Here is a 16,164-nt window from a genome sequence, read left to right on the forward strand (position 1 = left end):
ATAGTTACGTTTATATACGTGGTGTAAATCAGAAATAGTACTTTTATGTAGCCAGACGAGTCTATTCCTACAAAGGTCCATAATATATTGTGTGGAACTAAAACTCCTGACAGCTGAGAAAGGAAGCTGTCATCATGTTCGTCATTTGCATTCAAGAAAATATATTCTTAGAATTCCCATTTCTCCCACGCAAGCTATGTTTGACTAATTTGATTTCACACATTTCAACAGAATGTTAGTATGACGGAAGCATCTGAAAATTGTGAGTCAGCAGTCTGGTTCCAGAGACTATGATGTTGGTGACTCATGCCTTCACGCTCATACTCATAGTAGTGTTGATGAGCTGTGCAACATATCCAAACATAATTGCGACCGTAGGTCGCAGTTTACTATGAAAACCGGCAGATCCTGTCCGTACGTTAGTGGGTAACGCCTCAATGTCTATAGCTGACCTGTTGTGACATCACATTGTTGACTCAATGACCAAGACAGGTCATACAGGTATATGTTGATCCCTGATGTCGTCAATATTAAGCTCATATTTGGCAATTCCCATATATGGATGCTCCATATGGCCAAGACAGAATTCGTTAGCAAGACAGCTGACTATCATCACCTGGATGATGGATAACCATATGAAGATAACAACACTGACTTAATCAAACCCCAGTCATATAGTTACTGTTAATAGAATGTACAATGTATGATGAAGTCTCAGAATCAAATCTGTCTATGCAGAATCTAGGCTCTTGAATCACTCTTCCTTGAACCTTCTCCTCACGCTCTGTGCTGCTGTATGCTGAAGGCTGACTGAGGTAGAATGCTTTTCTCATGTCTCTGCCTCCACTCTTTCCATTCACACCTTGAGCTAGAACTGCCTTTGGTCTCTAAAGAAACAATCTGTACTCTGCCTGCTCACTGTCCTGGCGCTCAATCAATGGGGAGGTGCAGCCCAGGTCAGACTCACAACCAGGAAAGGAAAGAGGCGCACCACCACCCACCTACGTAGATGCAGTGCAGCACAACAGACAGCGGAGCTGACAACACTGCAGAGCTCAAGACCCTGATGCTACAGACAGGAGGGTGTGGAAAAAAAAGGCAGCAATTCAGGAGTCCTGAGTTGGTGTTGGCTAGAGGCCAGTGTTTCTCAAATGGGGGTACGTGTACCCCTAGGGGTACGCACAGGTACTGCAGGGGGTACTCAGGTAAATGCCCCCCAAACATATTGTTCATAGTTAAATAATTTAAAAAAATCGAACCTCTGTTCGAAGTGGAGCTGTGTGTGTGTGTGTGTGTGTGTGTGTGTGTGTGTGTGTGTGTGTGTGTGTGTGTGTGTGTGTGTGTGTATTGCAGTTGATGCTCAGGGCAGGCTAGACTCAACAGCACCTCTCTGGTCACCCAGGGTTACTACATACAGGCTACATACAGACCCACCCACCCACATACCCACATACCCACCCACATACCTACACACACGGCCACGTATAGGGAGCTTGTGTTCCACACAGCTCCAAAAACATTGAATTAGGAGAGGGAAAATATGTTATGTTTAATGATGATACATGGAGACATTGGTGTGAGCCTGATAGTTGCCACCCCAAACTAAATAGTACCAGGGACCTGGGATGTGTTTGAAAGTTTGATAGTTATTGACATGAAAACTGGACTGAAATGTTTTGGCCACAGTGTTGAAAATAAATCTGTTCAGTGCTCATATAGGGCCAGGCCTACCATTATTAATGGCTTTATGCAGTTTTATGAGCAAAATGTTGTCGGGTAAAGGGGGTACTTGGATTCAGAAATCAGGGAAAGGGGGTACTCAAGCCAAAAAAGATTGAGAACCACTGGGCTAGACGACCACGCTCTCGCATCACACCTCCATCAGACCTCTCCTGCGGTCCATTCTCATGCTGTGTTCACACCGGCAGATACAAAATATACAAAGTTACAAAGCGACACATCTGTCGCTTTGTAGCTTTGTGTCTGAAGTCGACCTAGGCCATGTTAGACCATAGACTGTAAAAAAGAGATGGACAAAGCTATGCCCATATACTGTATACTCTACAGACGGTAACACGGTGACACAACAGGGATTGAAAACACTGTAGTGACCAGATAGACAAGTGCATGTGTAGAACCACTCCTTCGTTCTACTTCCTACTACATGGCTGTTTGTTTACATCCGCACGTGGTGCACATGGCGGGAGCCATGACGTCACGCGCTTTGTCGTGGTTTCCTCCGTTTTTTCCTGCTTACAGGGAGACGGGACGCCAACGGGGCCTTCTTTTGTAGCTTTTGTACAGCAGCAGCTGACAAATGTCAGGTGTATCTTTGCATCTTCACTGGCTTCCACTGAAAATGCCTGTGTGAACGAATGCAGCATTACTGCTGTTGCTGCTATGACACCTGAATTTAGATCGATAGCGGTTCATCTTATCTTATTGCATGCACGTACGCGCGCACGCACGCACGCACGCACGCACGCACGCACGCACGCACGCACGCACACACAGCCACACACACACACACCGTACCTTGTGGTTTGGGCTGCAGTGTGGGCCTGCTGCCAGAGGCTGTTCCATTGACTCCTGGCCTGCTGCTCTTCTCCCTGCCTGCCGCACCGCCTGCACCTCGCTCTGCTCTGGTCAGACAGGCCCTGACGCTGGGAGGACTCCTCTGACCCGGACCGCACGACGAACTGCTGCCCACAGCTGCAACACACAGAGAGAGAAGGAAGACTCATTTATTGATGCTCAAGCTCAAGGGTCTTCAACGGGGGGGTCCGGGACCCCTAGGGGGTCCTCAGAGTTACTACAGGGGGTCCTCCAAATCTTTGTGTGATAGGGAAAAATCCTTTTTTACATTACAACCCTAGTAGGAGAACTTTATAGCAGATCTACAAGATCACAACTCCTCACAGAGCTTGTAGATCGGCTATTTTCGGCAAAGAGGTTTGCTGTAGAGGGGGAAAAGAGCAGACCAAGTACAGAGTGAAAGATCAAGTTTATTAAGTATTGACAGTTCAAGTGGTTAAATATCTGAAAACACAAATTGACATAAATCCAAAATACACTGATGATTGTGCTGTCAATTAAATGATGAAACTATATGGAATCTATGAAAAGGTTGTGGGGGTCCCTGATTCATCTCTCTCAACTAAGGTGTCCTTGGCTGAAAACATTGAAGACCCCTGCTCAAGCTTATTAAGGACTCTGTCCTCCTCCCCCAGGAGAACTGATCAAAAAGGAAACATATGTTGTCTTAGGACTAGCAGGTCAACTTCTAGACTAGAGGAGACTGTGAGGTTTTTGGACAGAATGGCCTGTCAGTGCGGCCGTATTTTGAGATGGAGGACTCTTGCTAAATCCTGTGTATTTACAGCATGTATTGTTCAATAATACATGCTGCCCCCCCCCCAAAAAAAAGGACCCCCAGTTTGATTAGGCTATGGAGAGTTACAGTCCTTTTAGTTCCTTATTGTACTCTCTCAGAGTAACAAAGCCATTAGGGTAGGTAAGTATAGGCAACAAAGTACACAGGGTTTAAAACTTTAAGGGATCAATGATTTCAAGGCTTTGTCCAACAATAAACACATCAAGTAGGCTATATATTAGTTGGTGTCTGTTGGTCAAAGATGTGGAAATATGGGTGAAGAAAGAGGAAGATAACATGTGTTGTCATTAACTGTTGTTACGTCAATGCTGACCTCAGCCTGATGCAGTGGAGCTCCTTGTGGTGGTGGTGGTGGTGTGTGACTTTGCTTTTATCCACTGTCTGGCTCTATGGCAGTGTTTCTCAAACTTTAAAATGTCAAGGTGTCCCCTTAACTCTGACAGTAAACAAATGGACCCATTAAGGTCCATTTGTACACACAGAGTTACAGACTTGTATGGGTCAATTTAGTCCCCCCTAAAGGCACCCACAGAGTCCCTGGAATCCACTTTGAGAAACACAGCGCTATGGTATGTTCTCAAAGTGATATCAGTCCAACAAGTCTTATAAATCTATTATCCTGTGACTGTAAGTATATATAGAGCATAAGGGCACATGTCTAAATAAAAAAAACATGTTTATTTTAAGGATCGATCGATTGTGTTCAGGCTAACTAAGTATACCTTACGTTCCAATATATTTGTATCAAAATGAGGCAAAAGAATTATATGCCCTCTTTTACATGAATGCTATAGTATTAATAAAATCGTAGTGTTTGCAAATTATTTAGGGGCCCACTTGCAATATCCTCAAGAATCGCTGCAATCGGCACTTAAAATTCCAGCTAATGATGTCAGGCTTCACCCAACCAGCTTACTGCAACGCTGAGGGATTAAACAGCACGGTCGCACGCACACGCACACGCACACGCACACACACACACACACACACACACACACACACACACACACACACACACACGCACAGGTAAAGCCTCTTCATGCGGTGCCATCTTTCCAGAAGGACAGAGCGGTGGGTGGTCTCTCTCTCATGATGTTATAAACACAGAGGTTGTCTATTGGTCCATTAGTCTCTGTTTAAAACCTTCACACAACGACAGCGGGACACTTAACAAGTCACACTGAAGCATCACATACTGTATACAGTGCACTATAGCATTGGTTCTCAACCTGTGGGTCGGGACCCCCAAATTATTTTGGGGGGTCCCCAGATGATGAAATCAATGTGCAACACTGTTTTCTCTCTTAACAGTAAACGAACCAACATAAAGTTTAAGTGTATAGAGGGTATCTGCACATTTCTAAAGTGACAATTTAAGGACTTTTTGATGCCTCCAAAATGTCAAATGAAACATTGGCCAAATTGTCAAATATTAGAGGCAGAAATTGTGAAAATAGCGATGCTCACAACGCCTCGCGTAGATCTGCTATTTTCACAATAGAACCGTGTTAGACAAAATGTAATTCCTCGACTCTTAGTTCTCTTCAGAGAGGGGGGGGGTCCCCAGTTAAAATATGATTATTTTGGGGGTCGCGGCCTGAAAAGTTGAGAACCACTGCACTATAGTATATCGTCGCTGTCGGGCAGGAACCTCTTTTCTCCATTATTCTAACTTTTTGTGTTTTTTTCTTGTAAATGAACGTCCTACTTGATCATACTACAGCATCACACAAAAGTATCAAAAGTAACAGATCTACAAGCTCGAAACGTGATGTGAAGCGATGTGTCTCGAGCTTGTAGATCTGCTGCTTTGGCTACTTTTGAATTTGAATCTTGAAAAGCAACAGTTTTTGACATACAAGGTTTCCACCCGACAGAGACGATACTACTGTATACTGTATATGGGGCAGCAATCATTGTGCCAATGCAATTCACAAAGAGAATGTTAGCGAGGCAGGGGCTGACAGGGGCTTTTGGTGGCTATTTTCGTTGCATGATACCACACAGAACAAAGCAGTCAATACTGGAGATGTGGCATACGGCATGGATTTCTACACAGAGAGGACAATTCTTTAACCATAAGATGCTAAATTCAAGTTCAGGAGAGTTTGTACAAGACAATTCTCTTGAATGCTGCCTTCAGGTATGGCATGGAAAGAGGGCATTTGCCTTTCTTTCACCATAGTAAAAACTGCATTCATGGTCTGGAGAGGGCAATTTTACAGACGGATAAAAGGGCAGGGGTTCAAGCCCCCTTTGATGTCTATGTGTGCACGTGCCTGAAAGGCACACAGTGGCAACAGCAGTGGACTACAGTATGTTCATGTTATAATACTCTATCATCAGAGTCAATTGTTTTCCAGTGCGTGTCCACTCTTTAAAAGTGTGTCAGATACATCTGTCTGCCCTCTGTTTGGCCCCCGGTGATGGAACATGGTAAAGTGATGTTCTGTTCCGTCCCACTTGTATTGAATGATCTCCTCCTCTTGAGAATGGCAAAAAGAATGGTCTGTCTCTTCCATGTTCACAGGACACATATAGTGTAGAGATATAGGTTATATTGTATGTTAGTATTTCAGCATGCTACAACTGGTCATATGATGCATTTTGCATCATATGACCAGTTGTCGGCTGAAATACTAAAATATCTAAAAACACAGATTGAACACAAAAAATAACTCAGGATTGTGTTGATCGTGTCCCACACAACAATAAAATAAGATCTGGTTGTCCCAGAGGTGACCTGGTCCTTTAACTTTCAATGGAGAGCTCATCTGTCATCCTGCCTCTACTAGTACTCTAGACCATTGTTTCTCAAAGTGGGGTCCGGGGACCTCCAGGGATCCTTGAGGGAAATGATAGGCTAAATAATAGTTAGGAACCAAAAGATAGTATCGGTATGTAACTCAGAGAGTTAATGACTTAAATGAACATTGAATTGTAAGAATCCGTAAAAAATGTTCTCTTATGGGGGTCCCTGGCATATCTTTTCAAATGGGGGTCCGCGGGCTAATAAGTGTGAATTTGGGAGTCCTTGATATGAAACTGTTTGAGAGGCACTGCTCTAGAATAGAAGGCAAAACTCATGATAAATGACTGCAATGATACGTACTGTCCTGTCCTGTACTGTAGATGCACACAGTGTTCCTATTTATAGTTTTATTTATTTCACATGGAAGAGTGATATTTCCGTCCCGGTGGTATGAATCTAGATCGCTTCTATTTGTATTATTATTATTATTTTTTTAAGTAGATTGTGCTCTTTTAGGTCTGATCTGTCCTTTTACATTTATGGAACATACCGTATTTATAGCAAGTTTTCCATTAGCCGGTATATAGCCGTACATTGGTCGTCTGGAATCTTAATTGGTCGTTATAAACATTGCCAGGCTACCCGCCATTGTGGCAGTTTAAAGTTGCTGAATTATTTTTGCATTACTATGATAATTATGAGGCTATTAAATGAAGAAACACAACATTACGATACGTAGATTTATAAGCACTACAATACCAGTAAGACTCCCTAATCGGGAGATAAGCGACCGTAGGTGGCTTTGCAAGAATCGGCCTGATGGTGGCGCTAGAAGAGGGCCATGTGAGAAATGAGGGGTGGGGTCTGCGCGGCGCCGAGGCGGACGAATAGGTACCGGCCCCGGCTCTCCCGGTCGCTCCTAGCCGGAGTTACAGCATTTTATGTGAGCTGCAGTGTAGGGGGTCCTCCACTGGGGGCACCACCACTTTTGCATCCGTTCTGGAGCACCAGGAGTCGGTGGTCCCCGGGAATTCCCCGTGAGCAGCCCCGTTGGGGTGGTCATTTGGTCATTTTTGCACATTTGGGTTTTTTTTTTTACATCTGGGGGTCCCCCAGGGAGCTGGGGGTCCCTGTAGCTCCGGGGGTCCTTGGAGGTTGTAGTTTGGCAGGTAAGGAGTGTGTGTGCAAAATGTGGCATGGATGGGGGCAACGGTTGTGGAGATATGAGCAGGGGAAAAGTGTGACGTGTGATGTGTCACTCACGGAGGGAATTCTTTTTACACCTGGGGGTCCCCCAGGGACCTGGGGGTCCCTGGAGCTCCGGGGGTCCTTGGAGGTTGTAGTTTGGCAGGTAAGGAGTGTGTGTGCAAAATGTGGCATGGATGGGGGCAACGGTTGTGGAGATATGAGCAGGGCAAAAGTGTGACTCACTGACTCACTCACTGACAGACAGCCTGTGGAGGTTTTGGTAGTAAATGCGACCTACGGTCGCAACTATTAACTACTACAATACAGTGTGTGGTTTCCTGAGAGTAGCCTGCTGCCTACTGTCCTGCTGCACACGCACACACACACACACACACACACACACACACACACACACACACACACACACACACACACACACGCACAGGTCTGAGTTCTGCAGTGGCGTCGAAACGGGCATTCATTCCTTGGTACATTTAGCAAGATGAATGGATTTACAAAGGGTGCAACAAACAATGGTCTGTCAATGCATTGATCACACGCTGTACAGTAGCAGGATTACAATGAAGGATAAGCCAAGCTACTGTATCATCTCCAGATACTCACACTGCAGCTCAGATCTGTTCAACATGTCACAAAATGACACCATTCATTCATTTGCTGCAACAAGCGAGTTGCTACAATCTGTAAAAGACCCCCGAACTAATTTGGTTACAAGCTACTGGCTGGGGAGCAAACTGATGGATGACGTTTGTGGCAAATTGCAGGCAAGTGACTTCCTTGGAATCATGAAACAGTAAACATTACATGACAGATACAAAAAGTTAACTATGTAAGCAGTGTTTGAACGAGTTGGAAACAACTAGCATTCTCAGCCTAGTTGGTTCACGCCATAATGAGCTACAAGCTTATACTGTAGCTGGTAGATATATCACTTGTCTGTTTTGACTACTTTCTGTTCTTTTTTGGCAACTGACACTCTTGACTAACTATGATAAGATAAATGCAGGAACAGCACAGTGCATGTGATGAAGCAGTTTAAAGAAGAGCTACAGTATTGATATGTAGCCCACAGTTATGTAGATTGGCTATTTTTGGTGCACAACACTGCCGTACAACCAATAAGAAATCACTCAAATCAACCAAAACTTCAAACCCAACCCTAAACATAACCTTTATATGTCTAAACCCAACCTTAATCTGTTCCTAATTGAAAGTCTAACTCCCCAAATCTGTTTGAACCACAAAACAACCATTTCTCTTGTGAGGGCCAGGGGAATGGTCCTCTCTATGTCCATTTCTCAAATTCTACACACTGACTCGCATCGACTCACACACACACACACACACACACACACACACACACACACACACACACACACACACACACACACACACACACACACACACACACACACACACACACACACACACACACAGTGCATGTGATGAAGTAGTTTAAAGAGTGCTACAGTAACAAGGTGTAGCGTTCAGTTACATAAGTATTGAAAATACTGTAAGTGTTAAAAATATGTGTTAAATAGCTAATTGCTATAGAGTGTTAAATAGCTCTATATTGTGATAGTAATAATTTCTATGGAGTGCTTGTTCAGTAACAAGGATTTTTGTATTTTGAGTGGCCCCTGAGCCATCTTAAGTTGAGTAGCCCTGCTACAGTACAGAGTGTTTGTTCAGTAAGGCCGGTCTTCTTGTCTCTCCAGCTCTTTAGTAAACAGAAAATGTATTTTCAGGTCAGGATTATACGCATTTGATCCAATCAGTAGTGCAGGATGCAGGCTAGACGAGTGGAAGAGAGGACACAAATAAAACTGGAACACTATCAAATTAAAGCTGATAAATGGGCACTCGCTCCTGATTGACTGAACTTCTCGCCTGTCTTCAGGGAGAAAGTGATGACTACCTACGCCTCTGACCTCCTGAAAGATGAATTTTCAGGGCCTTTTTGAAAGAGGCCAGCGAGTTACTTGTTTTAAGGGAAATAGTCAAGGAATTCCACACTTCAGTGGCTGTATTGTAAAAGGAGAATTTCCCCATGTTTGTACCATGGGTTTTCTATTATTAAATCGTTATTTGCACTCCCTCTGGTGTTGTAGCTGTGGGTGTCGCTTACTTTTTGGAGGTGTTTGGTCAAATATGCGGGCACTGTGGGGGTTGATGGTAGATTTGCATTGACTATTTTGAAAGTCAGTCCCGTTTTCAATTGTTTAACAGAAAGTTAACTTTCATCGAAAATGTAATATTTTGTTCTGTTTCTGATTCCCAACACCCCTCGAAAGCAAAAGGAGAAACCCAAATGCAGGGCTCATGAATGGCTGCATTCCTCTGATTCCTCAGTGAAACACAATAAACCCAATGTGTCACACAGCAGCGTGCACACAGTGTACCGTTCTATTTATAAACAGCGCCCAGCACATGAAAACAAAACATATAGTGGGTATAACTTGGGTATGAAAATGGCAGGGGGGGAGGGTGGGTGGCTGGGTGGTGGTGGGGGGCAGAATAAGTTAACTATACATCCAGTATGGCGTTCGTCCACAACCCTCCCCTTTCATCTCGCTCTGAACAGTGATCTTTATCTAAAACCGATCTGGAGGGGAAAATGCCACAGAATCATACACTCTCGGCTCCTATTTTTTGCCAGTCCTGACCCTAATTAAAGGCAACGACCGCAGTGACTGTCCGCCTTGCACTGCTCCCACGCTCGGCGCTGCCGAGGGACTTTCTAAACACGTCCCTTAAAATTATGATCAATCTTTAAAACGCTGGCCTCAGGAATTCCTCCTGATTATGTGCCTGGCTTCCTCCTGCGGCCACATTATAAGCACAATAAGGAAGCATCCAGGAACGGGTTACACCTCATAATGCACATTTCTGGCACAAAGCGGAGACTCCACCCACACAGCATAAATACCCATCCCCCCCAAACACACACACACACACACACCACACACACTACACACACACACACACACACACATACTACGCACGCACGCACGCACGCACGCACGCACGCACGCACGCACGCACGCACACACACACACACACACACACACACACACACACACACACACACACACACACACACACACACACACACACACACACACACACACACACACACACACACACACACACACACACTTGCATTACTACACTTGAGAGGACAACAACTTTTTTAGGACAGCGAATTAACTTTTTGTTTGCAATTTTTTGGGTGTTCAATTTTAAAACCGGAAATAGTCTATATAAGTGGTTCTCAAAGTGGATTTTAGGGACTCTCTGGGTTCCTTTATGGGGTTCTAAATTGACCCATACAAGTTTGTAACTTCAGTGTACAATTGGAACCAAATGGACCCTTTAGTTCCATTTGTAACACTGTCAAAGTTAAAGAGAGACCTTCAAAAGTAAAAGTTTGAGAAACTCTACTAAGAACCACTATATGCTCTGTCACATTGCACCTTAGGTCTATATAATAAGCCCAAGCTATTTTTGAGTGTGACACTGCCATGCAACCAAAATCACCCAACCTCTAAACATAACCTCTAAATGTCTAATCCCAACGCTAAAACCCAACCTTAATCTGTTCCTAATTGAAAGTCTAACTCCCCAAATCTGTCTGAACCACAGCACAACCATTTCTCCTGTGAGGGCCAGGGAAATGGTCCTCTCTATGTCCATTTCTCCAATTCTACTATATACACGCACGCACGCACGCACGCACGCACGCACGCACACTCAATTCATGGGATGAGATTGCAGAGGGTTCACTTTTCCACAGACGAACTGGCTCTCTCCTGGGGTTGTTATAAACTGTGTCAAACACCAGCTTCTCTATTGTAAATCACCTCTGGTAGGTATTCAGACCACAGCGAGAGAGAGAGAGAGAGAGAGAGAGAGAGAGAGAGAGAGAGAGAGAGAGAGAGAAAGAGAGAGGGAGAGAGAGAGAGGATGGGAACAAGGATGGGAACTGCTCTCTCTCACTCTATTCAATTCAATTCAATGGAGCAATTACTGGCATGATAAAATGTGTCTACACAATGCCAAAGCAAGTGTCAAATAAAAAACCTAACAAAGAAATGTATGTGCAAACAGAGCTGTGTCACATTGCAACTTAGGAAAATCACTAGCTTACAAAACCACAAAAAATAAGCATTTCAATCTCTCTCCCTCTCCCTCTCCCTGCCATCCTGTCATTAAAGCATAGCTGGCAAAAACTGATAGAACTCCATGCAAATTAGCGGCCATCGCAGCGCTAAATAAAAGCATGTGAACATTAAGTTGTTAGTGGACACAAAGGGTCCCATTCTGGCCCCTTTCAGAGCAGTCTGCCTGCGGTCTCTTTAAGAGGAAGGAGCCTCTCAGACTAGCCGGGGAGCCACGGGCCCAACATTTGAGAGGACCTGTGATGTCATAACATACTTTTTATTTTAGTTTTCTATTAATTTGGTCAATAAGGTACACAGAATGAGAGGCCTGCTCTGCCGGAAACATTGCGAAAAAAAAAGTCCCATCGACGTCACTATACAGGAAAAGAATACAAAAATAAATCTGCTTTAAATAGCATGTGAGGGGTCAAACTAGGGGTTCTTCATGATTCTGAATCCATTGCAACCATTTGTTTTGCATGAAAAACATTCCGTAGGCTAGATTTCAGCCCCAAAAAACTGTGAAAAGTGATCAAAAATCACAGTTTTGAGAGGCCGAAATCTACCCCAAGGAATGTTTTTCATGCAAAACAAATGCTTGCAATGGATTCAGAATCATTAAGAACCCCTAGTTTGACCCCTCACATGCTACTTAAAACAAATTTATTTTTGTATTATTTTCCTGTATAGTGAAGTCGATGGGACAGTGAATAAAATGGCCATAACTTTTTTTCGCAATGTTTCCGGCAGAGCAGGCCTCTCATTCTGTGTACCTTAATGACAAAATGAACAGAAAAAACTAAAATAAAAAGTATGTCATGACGTCACAGGTAAAACCCTATTCTTTGAGCTTTTGGGCCTGTGGCTCCCCGACTAGACAGACAGGTCTGCTGATGTGTAAACACATGGAACGAGGAGAGGCTTCCCTGACAGTCCAGGCCCATGGTGTTGACCAGGGGTGGAGGGAAGTACTGTGAGCTTGTAGATCGGCTATTTTCGAATAGATAAAGTAAAAAGAGGCCCCTATGTCATCCAGGACTCTAATACTCTGTCCGCTTCTATGTTCCCTCTACACCCGATCTACAAGCTCACGCGGTGTCGTCTTGTAACGCGTTGTGAGCTTGTAAAGTGGCTATTTTCGCCGAATGTTTGTTCGCCCCCAGAACAGGGACATGGAGATGGCATGACCGCAAACTTTAAGATAGCATTAGTCTGTTAAAGTACTTAGTATGTCTTTAGTATTAAATAAACATTGTGTTTGGTAGATTAACCTTGACAATAACTTTTATACTGTTGTAAAGCCTGTTTATGTGGTGCTCCATTTATAAGGAACATGCGTTTGTGGGATGAACTGAGCAGGACAGCCGAATATGTGGGTTGAGCCAAAGAAACAGCAGACAGATCTTCTCTGCCAATCAATGCCAAACAGCTCTATTCTGCTGTTGCTATTCACTCTGGTTTGGTGATGTTTGTTGCAATGGATGATTGAAATCTATCTGTAACAAGGAAGAAACAATACATAATGGACATTTTACGATTTAATATAATCTAGCAAATCGTTCTACGTTTATTGTTTAACCACTTAAATCCCAGCATCTGTATTGTGGGGAAAATAGTCGATCTACAAGCTCACAACGCGTAACTCGCAAAGCGACACGTTGAGCTTGCTAGAGGAAGCTTTCCCCACAATGACAGAAGACAGAAAAGACACTAGTACAGAGCCCTGAGGGACTCCGGCCTACCATAATAAAAGGGTTTAAGTGGTTAAAACACCGTCCCGCTGTCTCTGGAAGAAGGAGAAGTAACATTTGAAGTGCAACTCAACCTCGGGAAGTCGGGACGTGTCCTTGCTTTTTAGTCTGGGAGGACTTGGCTGCCATGGCAACTGGCCCGCTGCCTTCTGAAGATGAACATTTATTTTACAACAGGACTGAGAGAGGCTGGACGCATCTGCCTCCTCTCCTAATAAATCACCGCTGTCGGGCAGAAACCTGCCATCTCCACTTTTCAACTTTTTAATGGTTTTTCGTCAAATGAATGCCCTACTCCAGGAACGTCGCACACATTTGTAGATCTGCTATTTTCCCTGCATGATTAGATCTGAAACACAGGTAATTTGTTTCTATTTCCTGAAAGCGTAACTGCGGATCCCAAAAGGAGTCATAAAAGGAGTGATGATTTTTTTACCGCATGCGACAAGACGCACAAATCGAACTGGGTTCGATCGAGAAAAAAACGCACGACCGCAGCCACTCATCGCACGGCTAATTCGGATCCGGTGTGCATGAGGTCGTAGAGAATCATTGTTTTCTTTAAAAAAAAAAGAAATTGTCCGTTTTATCCGTGCGGATAAACACGCCTGTGTGGAAAGGGCTTAAAGGTCTGTAAAGTGTTTTGGTGTGTTCTCCAATTGTGTACAGTACTTGGAGTACTTTCCTCACTTCCTCACTATGTGAGTATGTCATTGAAAACAGAGGGTTGTTGAATCTACCCATGCTGGAAAGAAAATATAAAGTAGGTTATCTTTAGAATATATTCTAGATATACTGTAGAATCTACAGTATATCTAGAATATATTCTAAAGATAATGCATGCCATCTACAGTGTAGATGGCATGCACGTCATTAAATGCAAGGGAAAAGTTCTCTCACACTCAAACCAGACTCATTCAAAGAGCTTTACTGGAAAGAGAGTAAATGAATAGAAGGAATAAAATAAAGACATGGTAATTATAATAAAATAGGAATAAAATAATTAAGCTCAAAGTGCAACTATAGGCTCATCTACAGTAGCACAGAGGAAGGAGAATTTGTCAAGCTGACACAAAATGTAGGACTGTTTTTCTCCTTATTCCTACGGTACAGTCTGTCTCTACAGCTCAGCTCCCTCGTGCACAAAAACAAACACACACACACTCACACACACGTGCATGCACACGCACGTGCACACGCACACACAGACACACAAACAAAGGAGGCGGTCCTGGGAAGTGCTTAAAATAGTAAAATATTTCAAAGCAGACGACTAAAATGTTGTCTTTTTTTCTTTTTACTTCACTGAAATAAAATAGAAGTATCACATTCAGTGGCTTATCCATATGCGCTTGTACATGATATTAAACTCTAATCTAAAGGCGGACTTTGACTTCGGCCACAATATTTAGAAAAGGTGCATCAAAAGTTATCATGACAGGAGGAAAGATGCCATGAAGGAGGAAAGAGGCGTTACCTTGGCATTTCATTTTGTCCACTCCGCTCCACGCAACTTTTCAGCTGAAGAGTTGAAGAGGCCTTTGGTAGCCTACGTTAACCACTCAAGTCCTACTTCCAAAAACGGCTGAAACTAGGTAGTCTACTCTACAAGCTAAACAAATGTGAAACATTTCACCTATAATAATAATGTGACTCCACTCCAGTTTAAAGTTGTTACAAGCCCTCTATTGTCCCTCACTGTCTTGTCTGTCTTATCTCTCTGAGGTAATGTGTGTGTGTGTGTGTGTGTGTGTGTGTGTGTGTGTGTGTGTGTGTGTGTGTGTGTGTGTGTGTGTGTGTGCCAATGCTCTGAAACACAGCGTTATTGCATAAAAGACAGCGTCACACCTGTCTCAGTGTCCCCACCCTGTCACCGGGCAGGGAGTGTCTTCTTGACACGGCCTCAAGCTGAAAAGCCTCATTTTCTCTCCTAAAATATTTAAAGCCTGCTGCCTCCAGGCAGAGCACATGCATGCAGACACAATGTCTGAGAGGACTCTTAATACACTACCAAACCGGTTACCATACCGAAGATTCTCTCTGTGTTTTTTCCTGTAGGGACAACATTCACAACTTAACCGCTTAAAACCTATACAGACATACCCCTGTATAATGATTTCTGCCAAGTACTGATTTCTGCCAAGTACCCCCTTCCCCTGACTACGGCATTTAGCTTATAAAATGTACATCAAAAGTCCAGTTACAATGCCAATATGTTCAAAATAAAACAGCATAATGGCAAATAAACGTTGCTTTCTATTCAATAACAGCTGTACTACTCAAGGTTATTGATGTGATTTGGTTTAACAAATTATGAGAAGGTTCACACAAAGACTGTCAATGTTTTGTCATTAGCCATAAACAGTAAAATACATATTCCCGTTATCTCCTGTACCCCCTGCCGTACCCCCACGTACCCCTAGGGGTGCACGTACCCCCATTTGAGAAACACTATACTACATAATTTGTAGTCCCCCAGGGGTCTGTACCAGGGCATGCTCCTGCTTTCCCTCTACACTAAATAGATTTGCTGAAGAGATCTACAAGCTCACATACTTTCGATAAATGTTTGCCAGATATGTAAGCACAAGTGGGACCACTTGCTGGGCATACAGTATAAGGACGTCAACACAACACGCTGTGAGCTTTTAGATCTGCTATTCCTTTGAGGGAAAAAAACGTTATTAACTTTATTTGAAGATTTTCACCTATAATGACATGCACAAGATAGTGACACCAGGGTGAAAGTGCGTAAAAGGGGAACAGGCAGACGGAGAAAATAAAGAAGTCAAACAAGTTAAACTGAAACAGCAGCATACTGTATCTTATCAACATTATTTGACTTTAGACTTGAGCCCAGTCATGAATGAATGATATAAGTGCCCTTGTCTCAAA

At 43.5% G+C, this 16,164-nt stretch overlaps 1 protein-coding gene across 4 annotated transcripts in view; it reads right to left on the reverse strand.

The window, feature by feature from the left end:
* Positions 1-16,164, reverse strand: part of LOC308294632 (FYVE, RhoGEF and PH domain-containing protein 4-like) — a 110,987-nt gene that overhangs the window by 33,328 nt on the left and 61,495 nt on the right. For all 4 annotated transcript variants that reach the window (XM_080737379.1, XM_080737378.1, XM_080737377.1 and 1 more), the window contains one exon: positions 2,536-2,712. In XM_080737379.1, the coding sequence (XP_080593505.1) occupies positions 2,536-2,712 (177 nt within the window). The remainder of the gene's footprint in view (positions 1-2,535; positions 2,713-16,164) is intronic.

This window comes from Nannobrachium achirus, assembly GCF_963921795.1.
Source record: "Nannobrachium achirus genome assembly, chromosome: 11".
Classification (NCBI taxonomy): domain Eukaryota; kingdom Metazoa; phylum Chordata; class Actinopteri; order Myctophiformes; family Myctophidae; genus Nannobrachium; species Nannobrachium achirus.